Below are 22,973 nucleotides of genomic sequence, written 5' to 3' on the forward strand. Positions count from 1 at the left end.
AAGCTGGCCTCTGCTAGCAAGTTAGCTGCAGACTGAGCATACTCCATCGAACCGAGTCTTTCCTTGGAAAATTTGAGCTACTTCCAGGCTATAAGACCCTTGTTCATAACTCATTGGAGTACTGCTCTCCGCTATTGGCTGGCGCCCAGCATCATATCTGGCTCTCCTGGATTCTGTGGAATCTGAAGCGCTCAAAACGATTGCATTCTCGTGTGATGAGTTCAAAGCACAAGGTCTGTTCCTTTTACATCGCAGGTAGGTCGCTGTTTTTTAACCGCCTCTCTCCATTATTGCTCCCTCTGCTCTGTGGGTCCACCGACCCAACCCTACCTCCTCCAGGATGCAAGTCTTATGAACCCCATCCTGATTACACTTCCAAAATCAAGACTAATTGCCCTCCTCAAATCTATTATTCCTTGCTTCTCCCGTCTATGGAACCACCTTCCAGTAGCGGTTCTGTCTCTCTTACCTCCAGTGCTTTATAGTCCAGCCGATTAGGTCAACATATCAAACCAATTGTTCATTTTTTTAATGAAAGCACCAAAATTGGCACAAGCATAGAATATTATATACGAAACAATTTCAGATATGGAGGCACTTGAAATTTTACCTCTGTCGGGCAGGGCAGCCATTTTCCAAAATGGTGGCCATATTTAAAAAAAACCACCTTTAGAGGCCATTTTTCCCCGCAAGCGGGGATTGGCCTTTTTCGGGGACCGTGGTTGTTGTTGTTTTTTTGGATCCCCTTTTTGAAGCGATGTTTTATGGCCGGATGCCCTTCCTGCCGCCAACCCTTTTTGTCGCCTTTTTACGACAAACAGGGAATTACCAGTGAACTGGTACTCAAATTTGCCGACCTCGGAAGGATGACAGGCTGAGTCAACCCCCCTGGCGTTAATTCAGTGATCGACCGGGATTCAAACCCAGGATTCTAGGATCCTAAGCTGGCACCCTAGCCGCTAGCCCAACACCAGGGCATTCGCAATATAGATATGCCGCTTTAGATGTCACTTTGATTCTAAAAGTCGTTTTGAAGGTGTAAGTTGGTAATACTATTGCACCAGAATATCAAACAGAGGGTTACATAAAATATATATGGCCACCATTTTATGAAAATGGTGGTGATTTATTGAAAATTTCAGTGCTAACTCAATCACATTACAAATGAATTTATTTAACTCTTTCATGAGCCTCGATCTTGTATACAAAAAAAAAAAAAAAAAAAATAGCGACCACAATCAACCTAATGTGCTACATGTCTTTGCAGAGTATGGTGGTGGTGGTGGATGGTGGTTATTGTGATAGAGGTGGCGGTTGCAGTAATAGGTGACCCGATAGCACATAATAGCGACTAAGACACTTGATTAATCATGTCAAAACGGTTCAAACTTGTGGACACATGTGCATTGCCTGCATATCAACAGCCAGCTCATACAAACTGGGAACTTTGTGTTATATGCCAGTAGCAAACAATGGAGTCGCTTCGATGCCCGGCACTGTCGAAACGGTCAGACATTGGAAGAGGGTACAAGTCACTTGCTGATAACCTTGTCAAATTCAATGAACTAAGACAGTTACCAAGAACATTGCAGTTGGACAGAATAGATGGTGGTTCTGGTATTGAAGCTGCTATGGTTGCCAACGAGGCTAAGTGGCATCACACATGCATGCTCTGCTACAACAGTACAATGCTGCGAAGAGCAGAGAAAAGAACGATGCCAAGTGTAGCAGCTACATCGAGTGGAAGTGGTGATACTCCATGCAAACGGACTAGATCGTGGCCTGCTAGCACAGAAACAATTGCAAGCGAGCCTTCATGCTTCTTCTGTGGACATTTGGCTGGTAATGATGGTCTTCATGAGGCTTCAACATTTCAGATTGACCGCAATGTACGGGCAAGTGCAGCAGTTGTTGAGGATACTGAGCTATTGGCCAGGCTCAGTATGGGTGACATGGTGGCATTGGAAGCCAAATACCATACAAAGTGTTTGCTGGCCATATACAATCACGCAAGAAAGGTCAAGACAGATGCACAGCAAGGGACAGATAGCGAACGTGTAATTTCTGGAATCGCCTTTGGTGAACTTGTGATGTACATTGAAGAAACTCGCCTGGAATCAGGAACTGCACCAGTCTTTAAGCTTGCTGATCTGGCACATCTCTACATGTCAAGAATGGAACAGTTGGGAGTTGCACACGACAAAAGAGTAAATACCACACGACTGAAGCAAAGACTCTTGGCCCAGTTCCCAGACCTGCATGCTCAGAGTAAGGGGAGAGATGTGCTAGTATTTGATGAAGATATCGGTGCTGCATTAGGCAAAGCCTGTGATGGGGACATTGATAGTGATGCTGTTCACCTTGCACGTGCTGCACACATTGTACGTCAACACATGTTCGAAGACTCAGTGCCTTTAAATGGGTCATTTGATGAAAGGTGCCAGGAGAACTCTGTGCCAAAACTTTTGCTTGCCTTAGTAAGCATGGTGCTGGAGGGCCCCAGCATCAACGACCAAAGCCTGGTGTCTTCGACACCAGCAACACTGGCTATTGCCCAGCTTCTGAAATATAACTGTGTCAAGCACAGGCGAACCCAGAAAAACACTACTCCATCAGTCAGACACGATACCTCCCAGGAAACACCTCTTCCAACATACATTGGGCTAATGCTGCATGCAAAAACTCGTAAGAAAGAACTGGTAAACAGGCTATTCAATCTCGGCCTCAGCATCTCATATGACCGCGTGCTGTGCCTCTCTGCTGAGATGGGGAACAATGTCTGCCAACGCTTTCGCATGGAGCAAGTGGTTTGTCCAACCACCATGCGCAGCAACATATTCACAACTGCTGCTGTGTACAATATTGACCACAATCCGAGTGCAACCACAGCCAAAGACTCATTCCATGGAACAGGAATGTCATTGCTGCAACATCCCACTTGCGCAGATGCTGGAGTAGACCGTGGTATTGTCATAATTGGAGGCAATGTTGGCTCGAAGACGGTTGGTGATCTACCACATTTCTATGCTGATGTACCGCCTGTTACATCCAGCATCAAGGAATCTACTGTTCCGGCTACCCATGTCACCTCCCTGTGAAGGAGTAATTTCAAGACCTAAACCGAACCACAGTACAGGTGGTTGGAAAACACGAGACATGTCCTTGATGATGACGAAGAGAAGGACTTTGAGAACATATCACGGGCTGCATACCATGCAAGCCATCAAACCCCTGGTGATCGAATCATCACACCCACTGCCTTACTCCCCCTTTTCCAGGAGTGTGCCCACACTGTGGCTATGATTAAACACTCAATGGATAGTGAAGAATGCTGTCGAACATCTGAACACAGGCCAAACACCAGTGCTGACATTTGACCAGCCGCTATATGCTCTCGCCAAACAGATCCAGTGGAAGTGGCCTGAGAAATATGGAGAAGATCAATTTGTGGTGATGTTCGGTGGTCTCCACATCGAGATGGCAGCTCTGAAGACTGTGGGTGACTGGCTACGTGGAAGTGGATGGGTCCAAGCACTGGTACAAGCAGAGATTACTACAGCAGGAACAGCAGACTCCTTCCTCCAGGCAGCACATGTTACACGTACAAGAAGGGCACACCAAATCACAGCTGCTGCCTTATACATTCTGCAACATCGAGCCTATAACCACTACAGTGTTGCTAATACAGAAGATGGAGAGACTCCAGTGGACTTTGATGCCTGGTGTAATGACAGACAACAGAATTGCCCACAGTTTCAGTACTGGGCAACAACAATGGCACTGGAAATTTGCATTCTAATCTATGTGCACTCCATACGAGAAGCCAATTTTACTAAGTATCTGGATGCACTGACAGAACTGACTCCATGGTTCTATGCACTAGATCACACAAACTATGGGCGCTGGATACCAGTGCATCTGAGAGATATGGCTCAACTGTCAAAGCAACACCCAGACGTTTACAGAGAATTTAGTGCTGGTCACTTTATGGTGCAGAAGACCAAACGGGTATTCTCAGCCATCACTATTGATCAAGCACATGAACAGAATAATGCTTGCATCAATGGTGACAGAGGGGCGATTGGCCTCACAGAGAACCCAAGTGCTCTGCGGCGGTGGATGATTGCTGGCCCAGAGGTTGCCAGAGTTATTCAGGAATTCGAGAATGTGGAGCTTCACTGGGAAAAACGAGTATACTTATGTCACCATGATCAAACATCGAGTGTACAGAAATCCTTTGCAAAAGATGTTCGTTCACTTGTGAGTGTAATCGAGGAACTGGGCAACCCTTTTGATGAGGAGAGCCAAGACTTACTTGTTCTTGATACCAAAGAAATTGCAGACCCTTCAGTATTGAAGACAGTCCGTACTGCCAATAACCTAGGCCAAGAACAGTTTGATCAATTCACAAAGGAACGTCTCCTAGACAGGACCAAGTCAATCGATGATGTACTTCACCGTGTTAAGCTACCACTTTTAGGCACCCCTATAGACAAAGCACCTAAGGGAAAGCAACAGTTTGCCTCCCTGAAGAGTGACATGGAATTATTTTATCGGTTGTATATCGGCTGTCAGACTCGGGATGGAAATCTTGATGAATTCTTTCGACAAGAGAACCAAGGATGCCCACCAGCACTCTCTGAGGCAGGGAGACTTCACCTAGGCACCAAGAGTGACTTGTTTTCGTGTCTGGAAGGCCTTTCCAATGCACAATCAGAAGCTCCTCGTGTCACCAATATAGTATTAAATGGAGCAGCCATCATTCAAATGATGAAGCCAGGAACTGCAAAGACATTTCTTGAATATGCCAGTCAGGTGTTCATCCCATACATCTTAGGACAGCTTCAACATGCATCACGTCTAGATCTGGTCTGGGACAGCTATGTAATTGATTCTCCAAAAGCAACAGCCAGGGCAAAACGTGGAAAGGGGGTTCGCAGACGTGTTGTTGAGTCTGCACCCATACCAAAAAACTGGCAGGACTTCTTGCGTTTGGAGATCAATAAGACAGAACTGTTCAGTTTCCTGTCAAAAGTACTCATCCATTCATTCGAAACTGAAAACAAGGAGCTGGTAGTCACAGATGGGGACCGGGTACTCTGTGTGCCACCACAACAGGACATTGACTCACTTGCACCATGCAACCATGAAGAGGCAGACAGTCGAATGTTGCTGCATGTAGCACATGCTGCAAAGCACGGACATCACCAGATACTAGTACGTACTGTTGACACCGAAGTTGTGGTGTTGCCTGTGATGGTAGCTCATACACTACCAGATAAAGATGAACTGTGGCTAGCTTTTGGAACAGGAAAGAGTTTTCGCTACATACCAACCCACAAAATTGCAGCCTGTCTGGGTCCAGAGAAATCACGTGCGCTTCCAATGTTTCATGCCCTAACAGGGTGTGATACAACAGTGTCAGCCTTTGTTGGACATGGAAAGAAAATTGCATGGGCTACTTGGAACTCACTGCCGGAGCTCACTGATGCACTTTTGCGACTGGCATGTGCTCCCAGTGGGATCTCGGAACAAAGCATGAGTGTCATTGAGAGGTTCGTCATACTCCTCTTTGATCGAACAAGTTTTTGCACTGATGTTAACAAGGCTAGGAAGAAGCTGTTTGCAAAGAATAACTCTATTAAGTGAATTCCACCAACACAGGCTGCTCTAGAACAACATGTTAAGAGGGCTGTTTTCCAGGGTGGCCATATCTGGGGCCAGACACTGCTTCCATAGCCTGCACTTCCTTCTCCATGTAGCTGGGTTGGATAAAGACTGATGAGGACTTTATCAACCAAATTGGATGACACTTCCTGAAGCATCCAAGACCTGCTATGAGTTGATCTCCTGTGGCTGCAAGAAAGGATGCCGTAACCACTGCAAGTGCAAAAAGGCTGCACTTAAATGCACAGCTCTCTGCTGGTGTGAAGGAGAATGCCCAAGAAACTAATATACCTAGCAGTTCGTCAATTTTTACATAAGCTGAACTATTTTAAAGCAATATGCTCAGATATGATCCCATTTTGTGAACATGGTGGCCATTTTGAAAAATGGCGCCCATAAATATTCAGGCCAGCACCTGGTTAATATTCTGGCATAAGATCATGAGCAATTGGCAGCTCTAAAGTGGCTATTAGACACAAACAAAGACATCTAGTAGGCATTATCTATATCGCTAATGCAGCATGGTGGCCATATTGGAAAATGGCCGCTCTGGCCAACATAGGTACAATTTCAAGTGCCTCCATATCTGAAATTGTTTACTATGTAATTATCTTTGTCTGTGCCAATTTTGATGCTTTTATCAAAAAAATGAACAATTGGTTTGCTAATCCGCTGGACTATTAAGCAAGTAGTGCACTGGCATCACCAATTATTTCACATGATCTTTATTACTCCCATTAACTTTTCCTAAGCGAACCATTTTACTTGCTAGTTGCATTGTTTATTCCCTTGCTCCTTTTCCGCTTATAATGTTTGTCCCACTGTCAGATCTACCTTGCTCTTCCACGAGCCTCGCTCCTATGAAGCAGGAATGAAAAAAAAAAAACGTTTTTATTATATGTTCTAAAGCCTGGTGTTGGCTTAACGGTTAAGGTGGCTGGCTTAAAATCTTAGGGTCTTGAGTTGAGCCCCAATCATACCGTTAAATAACACCAGGTCTGTTGACACTTACTGGCAAAAATAAGTAGCGACTTACTGGAAACGGGGAGCTCTGCATCAGCATCACAGCTGTGCTCCCAGCAATGATGCAACCAGCAGCCACAAGCTGCATACGAAATGATGAATGATGACGATTACATGTTTGAGGTCTGTGGAAAAGCTATGACATAAATCACTCATTCACATAGATGCAGGCATGAAACAACATTGAACATGACTTCTGACAAAATGCAGCTTCTGTGGTTGGTAGAAGTGATGCAACCTCCTGGGGCACTATGGGTGCCAGCGACGCCATCTTTACCCTGGGCACATGAAGCGAAAAGTGGGGCGAAGCAATGGTTCACGTCTGTCTGTCTGTCTGTCTGCAAACGTCGGTTTATGATCGAGGTCTTCTCCATTGTCTAAAAACTTAATTTCAATTGAATGTTGTATTTTGAACACAAATCAAAACATTAATCAGAATTCAATCCTGTAGTTTAGTAGCTCTGAATTCCTCCGATCGTACAATCGCAGGGAAGAGAAAGAAGAAGACCACACCTTTTGCATCTTCAGATGCATAGGGCTGCTGAAGCAGTTTCCTCGGCTATTGGGCACGATTCTGGATGGGTCGCAACTCCGACGCAGGATATTCGAATGGCTCATTCATCCCAGTAAGCTGGTACTCATTTTGCTGATCTCGGAAGGATGACTGACTGAGTCAACCAACCCACGTGGTGCTAATTCAACGGTTGACAGGAGCTTGAACTCGGGACCCTGAGATCTCAAGCCAGCCACATTAACCGCTTAGCTAACACCAGGCTACAAGGCTACATGTGCAGAGACGACTGAGATAACTCTTAAGTGGTGAAGCTGCTTCAATATTTGGCTTTGTCCTTCCTTCCATCCATCAATAAATAGGGGCGATACCACTGGGCGCTCACCTGGTAGAATAAGGCAGTATACTACACTGACAAAAGGTACCTTAAACAATATCACGGTATTTTAAACCAATTTCAATGGTTGCTAGAAGACAGGGCAGCAGGTATAATCATACTCATATAATCAGAAGACTTTAAACAAATGAACAACAAAATACCAATTTTGCAGGGGGACCCCCACACCAACACCCCTCCCTCCATAGACCCCCTGAGTTCCAGATTTTTCTAATTCCACAAACAAACTTTGGTACATCACAGGTGATGAAGGTTGTGATCAAGTTTCATCGAAATTGTGTGTTTAGTTTCCGAGGAAAAAACAAATTCCTATTTTGGGTGGTCAGACGTGTATCCACTTTGACCCCCGGTAGACTCCCTTAGACCTCAAATTTTTTCATGCCGTGCACATTTGATTTGCAACATACCAAATATCATTTTTGCTAAGTTTGGTCATGATCCCATCAGCCGTTTCAGAGATGAAATTTCCAGTGTTTACAGACTGACGGACTGACACAGACGATGCGCCATCGCACAAGTTCCCCAGAACTATGTTCCAGGTGAGCTAAAAATGAAGAAGAAACTTTCTAACTCACCGTATGTAATTCTTATGGGTTCTAAAGAGTAATTCTAATGGTTTCTAAAGGGTAATTCTAATGGTTTCTAAGGGGTAATTATAATGGGATCTAAAGGGTAATTGAATGGGTTCTAAACGGTAATTATATAGGGTAATCTTAAAGGGTAAATATAAAGGGTTCTGAAGGGTAATTTTAATGGTTTCTAAAGGGTAATATTAAAGGGTAAATCTAAAGGGTTCTGCAGGGTAATTCTAATGGGTTCTAAACGGTAATTATATAGGGTAATCTTAAAGCATAAATCTAACGAGTTCCAAAGGGTAATTCTAATGGTTTCTAAAGGGTCATTCTAGTGGGTTCTAAAGGTTAATTCTAATGGTTTTTAAAGGGTAATTCTAAAGGGTAAATCTAAAGGGTTCTCAAGGGTAATTCTAATGGTTTCTGAAGAGTAATTCGAATTGTTTCTAAAGGTTAAATCTAAAGGGTTCTGAAGGGTAATTATAATGGTTTCTAAAGGGTAATCTTAAAGGATAATTCTAATGGATTCTAAAGGGTAATCTTAAAGGATAATTCTAATGGTTTCTAAAGGGTATTTCTAGTGGGTTAAAAGGGTGATCCTCGTGGTTTCTTAAAGGTAGTTATAAAGGTTAATTCTAATGCCTAAGTCACACATAGGCGGATATTTTGGCGACTGCCGGCGATCAAGATTTTTCGGCGACCACTGGCGATTTCGGGCGGTCAAATATGGTCAGGCGGCAGTATGGCGACTGCAGGCGGCCACATTGCGACTGCATTGCGACGACGCCCCGAGTGGGATGGCGACTGTTGAAGATCGAAGACGACTGCATTGCAGATGCACGGCGGCAGCATGGCGACAGTCTGGCGGCTAGATTACGACCGATGGCGGATCGCGGCGACTGCATTGGGGCCGGGTGGCGGTTTACTCCGATGTCCGCAAGACTGCAATAAGATCGCCGGTGATTGGAGACGATTCACACAACTTTTAAAATCTTTATTTCTCTATTTTACATTTCCCTTTATTCATTTCAATGATGTATGACATGAAGCATAAAGATGTTTGATGTACAATAAGAAAGTTAATAAAGATGTATCATTGTAATGTAATAATCAAACTTTTCTGCAGGGAGAGAGAATGAAAAGAAAGTCCAACACATTATTTCCACTGGTCCCAAGTCCAATAAATCAAGTTTCCAAAGGACTAAAGTCCCAAAAATAAAGTTCCCAAAAGTCCCAAGTCCAAACAATAAAGCCATATCCTTGTCGGCACCACATGACCTCACTCCACGGAGACCCTCACACCATCCTGTCTTGCCATGGAATGGAGCTCAGCATGAGCCAGCAGTAGGTCATTCGCAGCAATATCTTGGTCCAGTGCTGCCATGTCATTCAGAAGGACCAGCTTCATCCTATGTTCATCATCCATGATAGATGTTGGTAGAGAGACCCTTGGTAGACCTTGACCATACTGCAGTGAGCTGAAATGTCCACCCCTATTTATACCTGGCCTGAAAATCGTGGTATGTCGTAATGCAGTCACCAGGCAGTCGTATCTTTGTCGCCAATGGCCGTAACTCGGCCGCCACTAGTCCTACTGCTGTCGTCAGTCTCCCATAGCCGCAGGGGAGACATGGCAGTTCTTCTGTAGTCGATATGCAGCCGCAACAGTGTCGGCCCGTAGTCGGGAAGATGCCGCAGGAAGGCCGTATGGCATTCGCATCTCTGCCGTGCTAGCTGGTGGGGCGATTGCGGAAGACTATGAGCGACTGGGTTGCGGCCGCTTTATGCTCTTATTACGGATACCGACGACAGCATGGCGGTTCCATCACGACAGCATGGCGGATTTTTTTCGAGTGCGACTGAGCGCGCCGTTTTTAAACATTTCAAAAAATATTTGGCCCCTTTGTGGCTCTTGCCGACTGCAGCCGACCTGGGGAGGATAACCACGACTACAGGCGACCGTCCATTACGGTTTCATTACGATTGTCGGCGGGTGGTGGCGATTTTTCCAGTCGCCAGTAGTCGCCGACAAATCCGCCTATGTGTGACTTAGGCATAAAGGGTTTTGTTTGTTTCAAGGCTTTGGCTATTTCATATTAAAAAAGCCAAAAAAGCTTCCTTTGGACACGGTGCGATATTTATTATTATTATTATTTTGTTTCTTCTGTCTGCCTGCGTGGCAGTCAAGCAAAACTGGAAATCAATTCGACCAGGAATCTTACTGTTTTTGGGGATGGCGTAAAGCACACAAACAGGCACAAATAACTAATGTAACGTGTTAAGGTGGTGAAAAGATACTGCATCAACGGCGGTAAACCTCCAAAAACTATTTTGTACAGCCCTTAAAGTCTTTATTTGATTTTGATTAAATTATACGCTTGAACACTATGACAACAACAACAACAACAACAGGCATATTAAGGTCATTTTCCCTGCAAGAGCGGGGGTTAGCCTTGCGGTCCCCATGACAATGTTCTCCATTTTGCCCTATTTTCTGCATCTCCCCTTGTTAACCCCCTTGCCCGCATTTCTTCTTCCACCACATTTGGGCAAGTCTTTCTCGGTCTTCCCCATCCTCTACTTCCTTCTACATTCATTTCCATCACTCTTCTCAACCAGTCACTTTCATCCTTCCTCAACACATGACCAAACCATCTCAACCTGTTTCTCTTCACAGCATCCATCACAGGCTCTATTCCCATCATCTTTTGCAATTCATCATTTGTCTTCCTCTCTCTCAACGATACTCCACACATCCACCGAACCATTCGCATTTCCACCCTTTTCAGCCTTCGTTGCTGCTCTACGTTCATTACCCATGTCTCACTCCCATAAATCATAACAATTCTCACCCATGCAGCATACACCTTTCCCTTCAGCTTCAACGACACTCCCCTCCTCGTCAGCACGCCACTCAGTTCCCGAAACTTCTTCCATGCACATCTCACTCCAGCAACCGTTGCCGAATCTGATCCACCTTCTCCATTCAGCATGTCTCCGAGGAAGCAAAAAAATTTCACACCTTCCAGCTTCACGCCGTCTCCAAGATCCAACTCAACATTTCCTCCATCTGCAGCTCCCTCTATGCACACCTTACACTTGAATGTAGCTGCCACACTGGTTAATGACCCTCTCAAACTACTACATTTTTGATGAACCCACTCAGCGCACATTGTACATTGAATGGAGTTCACTCTGACCCCCTTCCTGCACACAGCACACAGCCACTTCCCAGTTCTTTCCACTTCACCACATGCTTTACCACCTGCCATCACTTTCGTCTTTACGATATTCACCTTCAGACCTTTTGCTTCCATGCATTCCTTCCACTTGTTCATCTTCTCCTTCAGTCCATCCATACTCTCCCCAATCAGCACCAGATCATCTGTAAACAACAACTCCCACAGTAAACCCTCCTTTAAATTCCGAGCCAGCACCTCCTTCACAGCTACAAATAGTAGTGGACATAGTACCGACCCCTGATGCATTCCCACCTTCACCTCAAACTCACCACTGTTCCCGTCCTTCGTCCTTACAGCTGTGCACGCTCTCTCGTACATTGCTGCCACGACTGATCAACCATTCCTCCACTCCTAACTTCCTCAATGCCCATGTCACTACTTCGCCTGGAACCCCATCGAATGCTTTCTCCAGATCAACAAACCCAAGAAACAACTTCTTCCTCTTCTCTATGTACTTCTCCTGCAACTGCCTTTCAATAAAAAGCGCGTTTGTCGTTCCTCTTCCTGGCATTAATCCAAACTGCATTTCGTCGATCTTCACTTTCTTCCTTATCCTCCTCTCCAACACCCTTTCCAATAGCTTCATTCCATGCTCCAATAACTTTATCGCTCCATATGAGCCACAGTCCAGAGGGTCACCTTTCCCCTTGTAAAGAGGGACGAGGGTACTCAGTTCCCAATCAACTGGAATGCGGCCTTCTTTCACCACCAGATTACAGATCTCTGTCATTCTCTTCACACCCCAACTTCCCGCTGCCTTCAACATATCTCCCACAACTCCCGTCGGCCCTCCCGCTTTTCTACTCTTCATTGCTTTTATCGCTTCCTCAACTTCCTTCTCAGTTATCTTTTCTGCTGGTCCTAAAACTGGGTTACTCTATGTTCCCATCCCATTCATTCTCTGCATTCAACAGTATTTCCATATATCTCCTCCATCTTATTTTTATTCCATCTGGGTCCACAACGATTTGTCCCACATCAAGCAACTCACCCCCATCACATTGCACCTCTCTTTCGCTATCGGCTTTGCAATCCTGAATACCACTCTCTGATCCTCTTCCGAATCAAAGCGTTCTCCGAACATTTTCCTATGTTCCTCTTGCGCCTTTGCTACCTCTTCCTTTGCAGCCTTCTTGGCTGCCTTGTAACTTTCATGCTCTGCCTCTTCTGCTCCTGTACCCTTCGCCTTCTGCCACTCCTTGAACTTCTTCCTCTTCTCATCAATTCTCTTTCCAACTTCATCATCCCACCACCATTTTCCGAGTGCCTTGGTGGTCCTTTTGTCCATCCACATAACTCACCAACTGCTCCCAACAGACTTTCTTTCATTGACATCCAACTACTTTCAAGCTCAACCACATCATCCTCCACCACACTCAGCCTCTCTTTTAATGCTTCCCTCACTGTCACCTCTTTCAACCTCCACACCTTCATTCTCGGTTGGTACTTCACCCGCCGAGCTCTCCTCGCACCTTTCACCCTTATGTCGCATACAACCAAGTGGTGCTGTGAAACAGGCTCCTCCCCCGGGATCACCTTTGTGTCCCGGAGGTGCCCCCTATCTCGCCTACGCACCATCAGGTAGTCAACGGTTGTCGTCGACCCACCTGACGTGTATGTAACAAGCTTATTATCCACTTTCTGTAACTGAGTATTACAAATCGACAAACCAGCTCCATCAGCAAACTCGAAAATCCTTTCACCTTCTCCATACCTCACACCATATCCGTAACCCCCATGAACTCCCTCAAAACCGTCTATACTCCTTCCCACATGTCCATTTAGGTCTCCTCCTACCACAACAACTTCCTCATCTTTCACGTTTTCCATCAGCTTCTCTATTGCACACCAGAACTTGTCCTTCTCTTCATCGCTCCGACTGACCTGTGGAGCATATCCCGAGATGACGTTCACCAAGAGCTTTCCAATCATCATTTTCACCATCATCAACCTTTCACTCACTCTAGTCACACTCACCACACTGTCTACAAACTCGTCAGAAAAGTGGACACCAACACCATGCATGTGTTACGTGCTCGTCCCCGAGCATGTGTTACGTGCTCCTCCCCGACCCCCTGGTCACGGTGTACTTCCTAGCCCCGAGAGGAGCCACGGCAGAAAAATATGTTATTCTGTGTCAAAAATAAATAGGGAAATCACACCACTGGTTATCAACAAACAAATATTATATTAAAAATCACACAAGAATAACGGTACAATAATAATAGCAATCAAAAGTACAATCAACACATCTTATGATTGTACCATCAGCTTGGATAAGATAACTCACTGTGCTCCAAGTGAGTGAAAAAAGAACATTCCCCAATGTCTCTATGGCTCAAAGGTGATCCCCTCCAGCGAGCGTCAGAGTGATATCGAAACCCGAACCCCGTTCAGATGACGGGCCCAGTCACTCCGCCAAAACAGCACAGAGGCGTAGGCGGCCGAAGCGGCGCAAAGTCACGTGATCCAAAACCGCGTAAGGCAAACTCACGGAGGAATGGGAAATCCAAAGGCGCCCTCCAGGTATGAACGTTCACGGTTCACCGTCGGCGAACCGCAAATTAATCTTCAAACTCCGCGTTGCACACACACATCCCAGATAGACGTCTGAATGGTGAAAAAAAGCTGACGCGAAGCAAAGACCTTTTGCAATGAGCAAAGCGCGAGTGTCAAAATGGCCGACGGCTCGTACTTGTCGCAACGACCCGTCGATGATTCTTCAGAATCCCAACGCCAAACCTGACCACGCAGGTTTATCAATCCCAGCGATAACACCTATCGCAGGAATTCCTTTCAAGGAAACTCAAAGTTCACTCGTGACTTTCGTTCGACAACGCTCGCTCCGGAGCTTGAAGCGACCAGCTTCTTGTCCGACTTTTTGCCCCGCCTTCTTTTCTCTCTCCTCTTCTTCTTCTTCTTCATCTTCCGGTTCCCGATCCGGTTTCCTGTTTCATTTAACATTAACCTTTTTACCTTTTGACAATAATAATGGCTATTTCCCTCAAACAATAATACTAATAATACATAGAACCAGAAATGTTTCAAGTGGATGAAAACCACAACACCGGAAGTGTCGAATCCGTAACACATGCCTTCCGGGCACCCTTGCCACACAAACTTGTATTTCTGTCCCTGCCTACCCTTCACCATTCTCACACCACTTCCCTTCCATCTCGTCTCTTGCACAAAACATATGTCCACTCTTCTTCTGACCAATACTTCCACCACTTCTCCTAATCTCCAAACTTCTCCAAACCTCAGAAACCAATTTCCACGTGGGGAATCAGACGTTTCATCATCATAAATGGAGTGATTTCCACCCTTGCTTCGATCGGGTTCCCCACCTTGATTTTTGACGAGAGGGGGTGAGGACCCCCACGGGGTACTTTGGGCTGTACCCTGCCCATATGTAATTGTGATTGTTATGGTTCCCTTTTTGAGGCAATGTTTTATGGCCGGATGCCCTTCCTGACGCCAACCCTTTTAGTCGCCTCTTACGACATGCAGGGATACGGTGTACCTATTCTAAACCGGGGCACATACCGGGATATGTCATTGTATGGCGCGTTTCTGGTTTCTACCAAATGTTGTGTTTCTGGCGATAAAAATCTTTATCAGGAAACAGATTAGCCGAGCAAGCTTTAACTCTGAGGCGACGATCAAATGCGGACGTTATACACGCGGGGGAATAAAGGGAGAAGGGGAAACTGAAGAGCTTACCTGTGGTCCGCTGGCAGTTCCCGAACCTGTAGAAAATAACTAACAAAAATGGATTTACATATCAGAAATAAAAAACGGAATTTGTGTTCTACGCTTGAACACTGTAGAACACAAATTGCATTTTTAGCTCTTTCTCGAACCTGTTTAGCAGTACTTGGACAAAATATTCTGTCATTTTACGTCATCACGACCATTCAAATTTTCCACTCGTAGATGCCACCCATGTCCTTGTTTCTCAAGACAGTGGGGTAAGGTGTTCATGAACTGTCTCGTGTGATATTGGTTTTCTTTTCACACTTTTCTTTTCACAAAGAGAAATCTCTCCCTCCTTGTCGAAGTCAACGCACGGGGTTGGTCTATGCCCTAGCCTCAAAATGCTGAGCCTTGAGCAATGAAGCGATGCACACTATTTTTGTAGTCTTTGGTATGATATAGCCAAGAATGCAATGGAACCACTAACCTTCCAGACTCTGAGCAGATCCGGCCTAACCATTATACCACCGAGCTGGTGCTCATTTTCCATTTATTGTATCTTTCTTCAGCTTTTCCCCAACTTCTCATGCTCATTTGAATTACAAACGGGTTGTCTCATGCTTTTCCAAGTGAAGTAAGCCTCACGTCAAAGGCACTGCGCAGTGCAGCAGCCACCCTTGTAAGAATAACAACAATGCGAATTATTCCAGGGCACTTTTGTGAATTGCCAAATGTGTTGTCTCAGTTGTCTTCATTGCAGTTGATGTTGCCGTTATGATTGCTGTTATTCTCACTCTCTCGCTTTTGACTTAGTGTATAGTGAAGACACTTCTTCATGAAGCACTTCAAACCTGTAAGATTGCTTAGAGTTCATCTCCTTCAGGATTGACATTATGTGTGTCGTGTGTCTATAAAGCCATTACTCTCTCGTTGACGGATTTATGAAGTTGATCTTTAAGGCTACCCTTGTTATGAAGATAACGTGGGATGGTTATTCAATGACAATGACTCGTCGATGTGTAAATGTTTTGTTTGCACCCATAGTAACTGTACTGCAGAGAGGAGTTTTGAGTACATCGTGTAATTAAATCTGCTGGTTATGCCATTAGGACATTGGTTTAAATTTCCATGGCTTTACCCCTCTACAACGAGCTTGTTCTCAAATGTTGGCTTTTGGCAAGCATTGCTCTGTCTGATGTGCTGTGCAATATAATTGTGCAATTTCTAAGCTGTGCTTTACAATCAAACCGCTTCTGAGGTGCTGTTAAATACCTATTCCCTGTTTGTTTTGGGATAATAGTGTGATAAATTGGATGTAATCCCATTCTCGATGGAATCGACATTCCTGAATCCATTGTCATCTGTGCTTTCCCTGTGGGTTGCGTTAAGCTGCCTTTTATAACCTGCGTAGTGCACTTGCAAACCGAAACGTCAAATTCTTCCTCTTCCTTTTCAGGTTGGTTGCCTCGACCGTGGAGGGCTGGAGCAACTGTCAGCGCCCGCTAGCAGGCATGGTAAGGCCAACATGGTGCTGTGGAATAGCCGTTCCCTGTGTTTCCACATGTAAATGATTTGTTGCCTTTGACACTTCTGCTTTTATTGATTTACTTTTTTGCATGCATGTTTTGTGTAGCTTGGCATCATCGCTACAAATTTGCAAACATTGACGTGGGGGCGCTATGTCCTTTTGAACTTGAATCCAGTTTTAAATTGTTCACAGTTTATGCCTGGATGCTGTTCAAAAATGTGTTTCATGTTGCGCAAGTCTTGATATGTTTTCAAACTTGAAAGGATACCTAAAGCAGGTTGGATTGGCAGAGCTCTGCGTCCTTGCATCCCCTTAATTTGTTTGTTTTAGGATTTATATTTTGCTCTGCTCTATGTTAGAAATAAATACAACTAGTAATAGGCGTTCACAATCCTCCTTGACCATATTGTGAAACATCGACAGAGGCCTTCACTTTGTTTTTCGCCACCTCCCTCACTTTTTCACCTTTATCCGCTTTTCAATTTGTTTTCTCCACAACCACTTGAGCGATTGGCACGGAACGTTAAACATATGAACGTGTACCCATGGATAATTTTTTTTTAAACAAACCTTCATTATTATTGGATGGAAAATGCAACAGGCATTCCGAAAGTCTGTTTTCTTTAGGCATGGGTTGCAGGGTGTTTCACGTATCGGGACTAAACAGCCTCAACCCCGCTACACTAGACCTCGGCTGAATAATTGATGCAAACAAACTTTGTTTCGTGCAATTTCGTTTTATCAACATATATATTGGAAATCATCGGGTTGCTTCATGCAGTCATTAATATGACGTTTTAGGAGTTGCGGAAGACGAGGCCATTTCGTAGGGTTCAAAGCTCGTTTATTCGAACAGAAATTTTCAGCACTGATATTGCGAACGGAACTCGTACAGCTTTTATAAAGTGAAAACCCTCTTCGGAGGGCGTGGCTCCAACAACCGCGCGCACGTCACGTCCACACAACCAAAAGCCCCACAGGCCCGTGCACGTGGATTATGACCAAATAAGGTAACCGCGACATGCGAATAAGGTAACCGCGACATGCGAATAAGGTAACCGCTACATGCGAATAAGGTAACCGCTACATGCGCCCCCCCAGAATGCACTCGCACGGGCATGCATATAGTTCGCGGGCGCGCTCGGCAGTGCCGAGAAGGCTCGAGCAGTGCTCGGCCTCGGTGCGCTCGAAAAAACGCCGCCGTGGGGTTGAGCCAACCGAGGGGGCTGGTCAAGGCCTCGGGGGAGGCTGCCGAGGTTCCTCGCGGGCCTCCCGAGGTTGCAGAGTAGGAGTAGTAGTTGCGCGAGTTGCAGCTTTCTACACGCGAGCTGTAGCTGTAGTTGTAGAGTTTTGGCGAGTTGTAGTTGTAGTGTGTAGTTGCCTGAAGGTGACGAGCAGTGCTCGTTGGAGAAGGCTCACCGCTCTGGTCGCAGAGGAGGTGCTTGGCCTTAGTGCGCGCGAAGGCTACGAGCAGCAGTACTCGGCCTGTGTGCGCGAAGTTACGAGTAGCAGTGCCACCCGCGTCCCCATCGGAGGATCCTGCAGGAAGCGCACCCCTCTGGTCGCAGAGGAGGTGTCGCGCCCGAAGTTACGAGCAGCAGTGCCACCCGCATCCCATCGGAGGATCCTGGAGAAGGCGCACCCCTCTGTTCGCAGAGGAGGTGTCGCGTGAAGTTATGAGCAGCAGTGCGCGCGATGGTGACGAAGCAGCTGTGCCGCCAATGTCAGTGCGCGCGCAGGAGATGAGCAGCAGTGCCACCCACGTCTCGTTGGAGGATCCTGGAGAAGGCGCACCCCTCTGGTCGCAGAGGAGGTGCCATGCGCAGTGCGCGCGAAGGTGACTAAGCAGCCGTGCCGCCAACGTTAGTGCGTGCGCAGGAGATGAGCAGCAGTGCCACCCACGTCTCGTAACTGCATTCCTTCGGAGGATCCTGGAGCAGGCTCACCCCTCTGGTCGCAGAGGAGGAGCCGAGCGCGGTGCGCGCGAACCACATGGCCGCCCGTCGTTCCCAAAACTCTGGCAGTTCGATCGAAACTGCGTTTGCCGTGTTCGTTTGAAGCCCCCGAATCCGTTCGGGAGCAGCCGGGGTCACCAGTGTAGGTGTCACCATGCTCGTTGGAAGCCCCCGAAAACGTTTGCAAAACTCCGGCAGGTCGATCGCAACTGCGATTGCCACGTTCGTTTGCAGCGCCCGAATCCGTTTGGGAGAAGCCGGGGTCACCAGTTTAGGTGGCTTCTCTGGCCAGGGCGCGCTTGCCGTGTTCGTTTGCAGCCCCTGAATCCGTTCAGGGGCAGCCGGGGTCACCAGTTTAGGAGTTGCGGAAGACGAGAAGACGAGGCCATTTCGTAGGGTTCACAGCTCATTTATTCGAACAGAAATCTTCAGCACTGATATCGCGAACGGAACTCGTACAGCTTTTATAAAGCCAAAACCCTCTTCGGAGGGCGTGGCTCCAACAACCGCGTGCACGTCACGTCCACACAACCAAAAGCCCCACAGGCCCCTGCACGTGGATTATGACCAAATAAGGTAACCGCTACATGCAAATAAGGTAACCGCCACATGCGAATAAGGTAACCACGACATGCGAATAAGGTAACCGCTACATGTGAATAAGGTAACCGTGACATGCGAATAAGGTAACCGCTACAACGTGTTTAATGGATTAAATGAACAGGATGTTGATTGAGGTATGCTAACCATTGTGGGAAGTAAGGAGAATCTGATGTTTCATGTGTAAACTTCTTTTTTTTTTCTTCTTCTTTTTTTCCCCCCCTTTCCGCTCCTCAATTTCTGCATCATTCCTTTTTCAAAGAAAATCCTTCGATTTCTCATGAGATCTGATATAAATCTGAGAATTGAATCAAATAAATTGCAGACCAGTATGCTTCTTTTTGTATACAGAGTTGAGGCTTGTTTTAGAGGTAGAACACAGAACAGATCAGGACGCAACAGAATAAAAGGAACAGCAGAAGAAGGGGGAATGCCAACAGCAGGGCCGAGGGAGAAAATAGATGAAGACTGACAAACAGGGGATGCGGGTAACAATGAGGGGTAAAGGAGAATGCAAGGGGTGGACAAGATGGATGCAAGCAAAATTTGGTTGGGGAGTGGCGAGGGAAGGTGCTTTAATGGGTGTAGGAAACATCAAGGTTTTGGATGAGGGGCGATCCGAGATGGTGGTGAACAGCTGTCTTGAAGACCTGGGGGGAGGAGTGCGATTGAAGAGGATGTGGAAGTTGGTTCCACCACACAGAAGCTTTTTCCCAGTTATAAGCAAAGCCACGGGATCTAGTACCACTGCTGCTGCTGCTTCTGATAACGACTTCCTTTTTTCCAAACAGCCTTATTTCTACCCATTTGTTTGTATCCCAGCCTGGTCACTCAAATCTGGCCATGCTGCTGCTGCTTTTTCAGTATTGATAGAAAATTGTCATCTTGCACAAGAGGTCAGGAGCATATCTCTGAACATATCTTAAGCCTTTGACACAGTCTGATGTCCTCCTCTGGTTGCCCAGTTCGCTGCCTGTTACATATGAGACTGCCTTTGCACCTGGATTTCAGATTTCCGCCACTTGCACTGTCAACATATTGCTGTCAATGGAACCTTCTCTCCTACCACAGTAAAGGCCGCAGTGCCCCCAAGGAAGTGCCTTGGTCCCACCTCATATCCATAAATGACTTCTCTGATGCTCTGGAAAGCCCCCTCTTCCTTTGCGGAGATGACTACATTGTGTCATACAGTACCACCCCCAACTTATTTACAGACAGACAGACAGACAGCAGCTGTCACTCTCTGGTGATCTGGAATTGAATAGACACTGGGATGACAAATGGAACATGTCAATCTAGTAAATCAAAGGGGGGGTGCAAAGCGCCCCTCACTTTATATAAGGGATCGTTTCTCTGTATGCAGCTTTAACATGGGGACTGAAAATACGTTTCTTGGCTTCTACTGGATGAAATTGGCTGCAACTTTCAGAAGTAAATGCTTTGTATATTGAGGTAATATGTTCCAAATTTCAGCAACGTCTGTTTCCACATTCTTGAGTTTTATTTAGATAACCCTCAAAATCACGTTGGTGTCTGTCTGTCTGTCTGTCTGTCTGTCCGTCCGCCAAAAATGTGTTGGCGCTCATATCTCAATGACTGTACATTGTAACTAGCAGAAACTTGGAATATATATCGGCCAATAGGTCTAGTTAATGGCTTTTGAAACAAATTCCACCTAAGTGCGATCGTTTTTTGCTTTAAAACTATGTATATATATATATACAGTCACGTGAAAAAGTAAGTACACCCCATGTAAAGTTTTGACTTTTTCAACATATTTCAACATACAGCTATTTGATCTTCATTTCAACAATACAACAACAACAACAACATGCATTTTAAGGCCATTTTCCCTGCTAGAGCGGGGGTTAGCCTTGCGGTCCCCATGACAATCTTCTCCATTTTGCCCTATTTTCTGCATCTCTCCTTGTTAACCCCCTTGCCCACATTTCTTCTTCCACCATCTTTAGCCAAGTCTTTCTCGGTCTTCCCCGTCCTCTACTTCCTTCTACATTAACTTCCATCACTCTTCTCAACCAGTCACTTTCATCCTTCCTCAATACATGACCAAACCATCTCAACCTGTTCCTCTTCACAGCATCAATCACAGGCAATATTCCCATCATCTTTCGCAATTCATCATTTGTCTTCCTCTCTCTCAACGATACTCCGCACATCCATCGAACCATTCGCATTTCCACCCTTTCCAGCCTTCGTTGCTGCTCTACGTTCATTACCCATGTCTCACTCCCATAAATCATAACACTTCTCACACATGCAGCATACACCTTTCCCTTCAGCTTCAGCGACACTCTCCTCCTCATCAGCACGCCACTCAGTTCCCGAAACTTCTTCCATGCACATCTCACTCGAGCAACCGTTGCCGAGTCTGATCCACCTTCTCCATTCAGCATGTCTCCGAGGTAGCAAAATGTTTTCACACCTTCCAGCTTCACGCCGCCTCCAAGATCCAACTCAACATTTCCTCCATCTGCAGCTCCCTCTGCGCACACCTTACATTTGAATGTAGCTGCCACACTGGTAAATGACCCTCTCAGACCACTACATTTTTGATGAACCCACTCAGCACACATTGTACATTGAATGGAGTTCACTCCGACACCCTTCCTGCACACAGCACACGGCCACTTCCCAGTTCTTTCCACCTCACCACATGCTTTACCACTTGCCATCACCTTTGTCTTTCCGATATTCACCTTCAGACCTTTTGTCTCCATACATTCCTTCCACTTGTTCATCTTTTCCTTCAGTCCATCCATACTTTCCGCAATCAACACCAGATCATCTGCATACAACAACTCCCACGGTAAACCCTCCTTTACGTTCTGAGCCAGCACCTCCATCACAGCTACAAATAGTAGTGGACTTAGTACCGACCCCTGATGCACTCCCACCTTCACCTCAAACTCACCACTGTTCCCGTCCTTCGTCCTTACAGCTGTGCGTGCTCTTTTGTACATTGCCATCACTACTCTGATCAACCATTCCTCCACTCCTAACTTCCTCAATGCCCATGTCAATACTTTGCGTGGAACCCTATCGAATGCTTTCTCCAGATCAACAAACCCAAAAAACAACTTCTTCCTCTTATCCATGTACTTCTCCTGCAACTGCCTCACAATGAAAAGCGCATCTGTCGTTCCTCTTCCTGGCATAAATCCAAACTGCATTTCATCGATCTGCACTTTCTTCCTTATCCTCCTTTCCAACACCCTTTCCAATACCTTCATTCCATGCTCCAATAACTTTATCGCTCGGTACGAGCCACACTCCAGAGGGTCACCTTTCCCCTTGTATAGAGGGACGAGGGTACTCAGTTCCCAATCCACTGGAATGTGGCCTTCTTTCATTTCAACAATAAATAAAGAGAAATCAAATAAAGTCAATCCCACAATAAATAAAGATAACAATAATTAATGATAGATAAAGGTGATATAACATAACAAATATCATAAAACATTTACATTTTGTAGTCCATTGTACAATTTAAATAAACATAAATGCAAATTTCGCATGTGGAAAAAGTAAGTACACCCCTACATTTATCACTACTTCAAATACCTAAAATTAGAATCAGGTGCACCAGCTGTGGTGCAAATGATTAGAACATCGTTAGAGAGGATCTTGGAGGAACCTGTCTTATTTAAACCTCAGACATTTAGTTTGATTTGCTCTTTGTTGTTGAAGTGTGCGGTGTCACCATGCCTAGATCAAAAGAGCTCTCTGAGGCCTTCAGAAAGAAGGTTGTAGATGCATACGGG

The 22,973-nt window shown here is 45.7% G+C and overlaps 1 protein-coding gene across 17 annotated transcripts in view; it reads left to right on the plus strand.

The window, feature by feature from the left end:
* Nucleotides 1-22,973, plus strand: part of LOC137430249 (phosphatidylinositol-3,5-bisphosphate 3-phosphatase MTMR3) — a 105,573-nt gene that overhangs the window by 28,283 nt on the left and 54,317 nt on the right. For 16 of the 17 annotated variants that reach the window (XR_013623855.1, XR_013623856.1, XR_013623857.1 and 13 more), the window contains one exon: nt 16,565-16,622. Coding sequence is in view for 13 of the 17 variants with exons in the window: in XM_068120972.2 (XP_067977073.1) it covers nt 16,565-16,622 (58 nt within the window). In the remaining 4 variants the exon portion in view is untranslated. Of the gene's footprint in view, nt 1-9,009; nt 9,130-16,564; nt 16,623-22,973 lie in introns of those variants that run through there. The other variant, XM_068120971.2, reaches the window with a different exon arrangement.

This window comes from Myxine glutinosa, chromosome 6, assembly GCF_964187855.1.
Source record: "Myxine glutinosa chromosome 6, kmMyxGlut1.1, whole genome shotgun sequence".
Classification (NCBI taxonomy): domain Eukaryota; kingdom Metazoa; phylum Chordata; class Myxini; order Myxiniformes; family Myxinidae; genus Myxine; species Myxine glutinosa.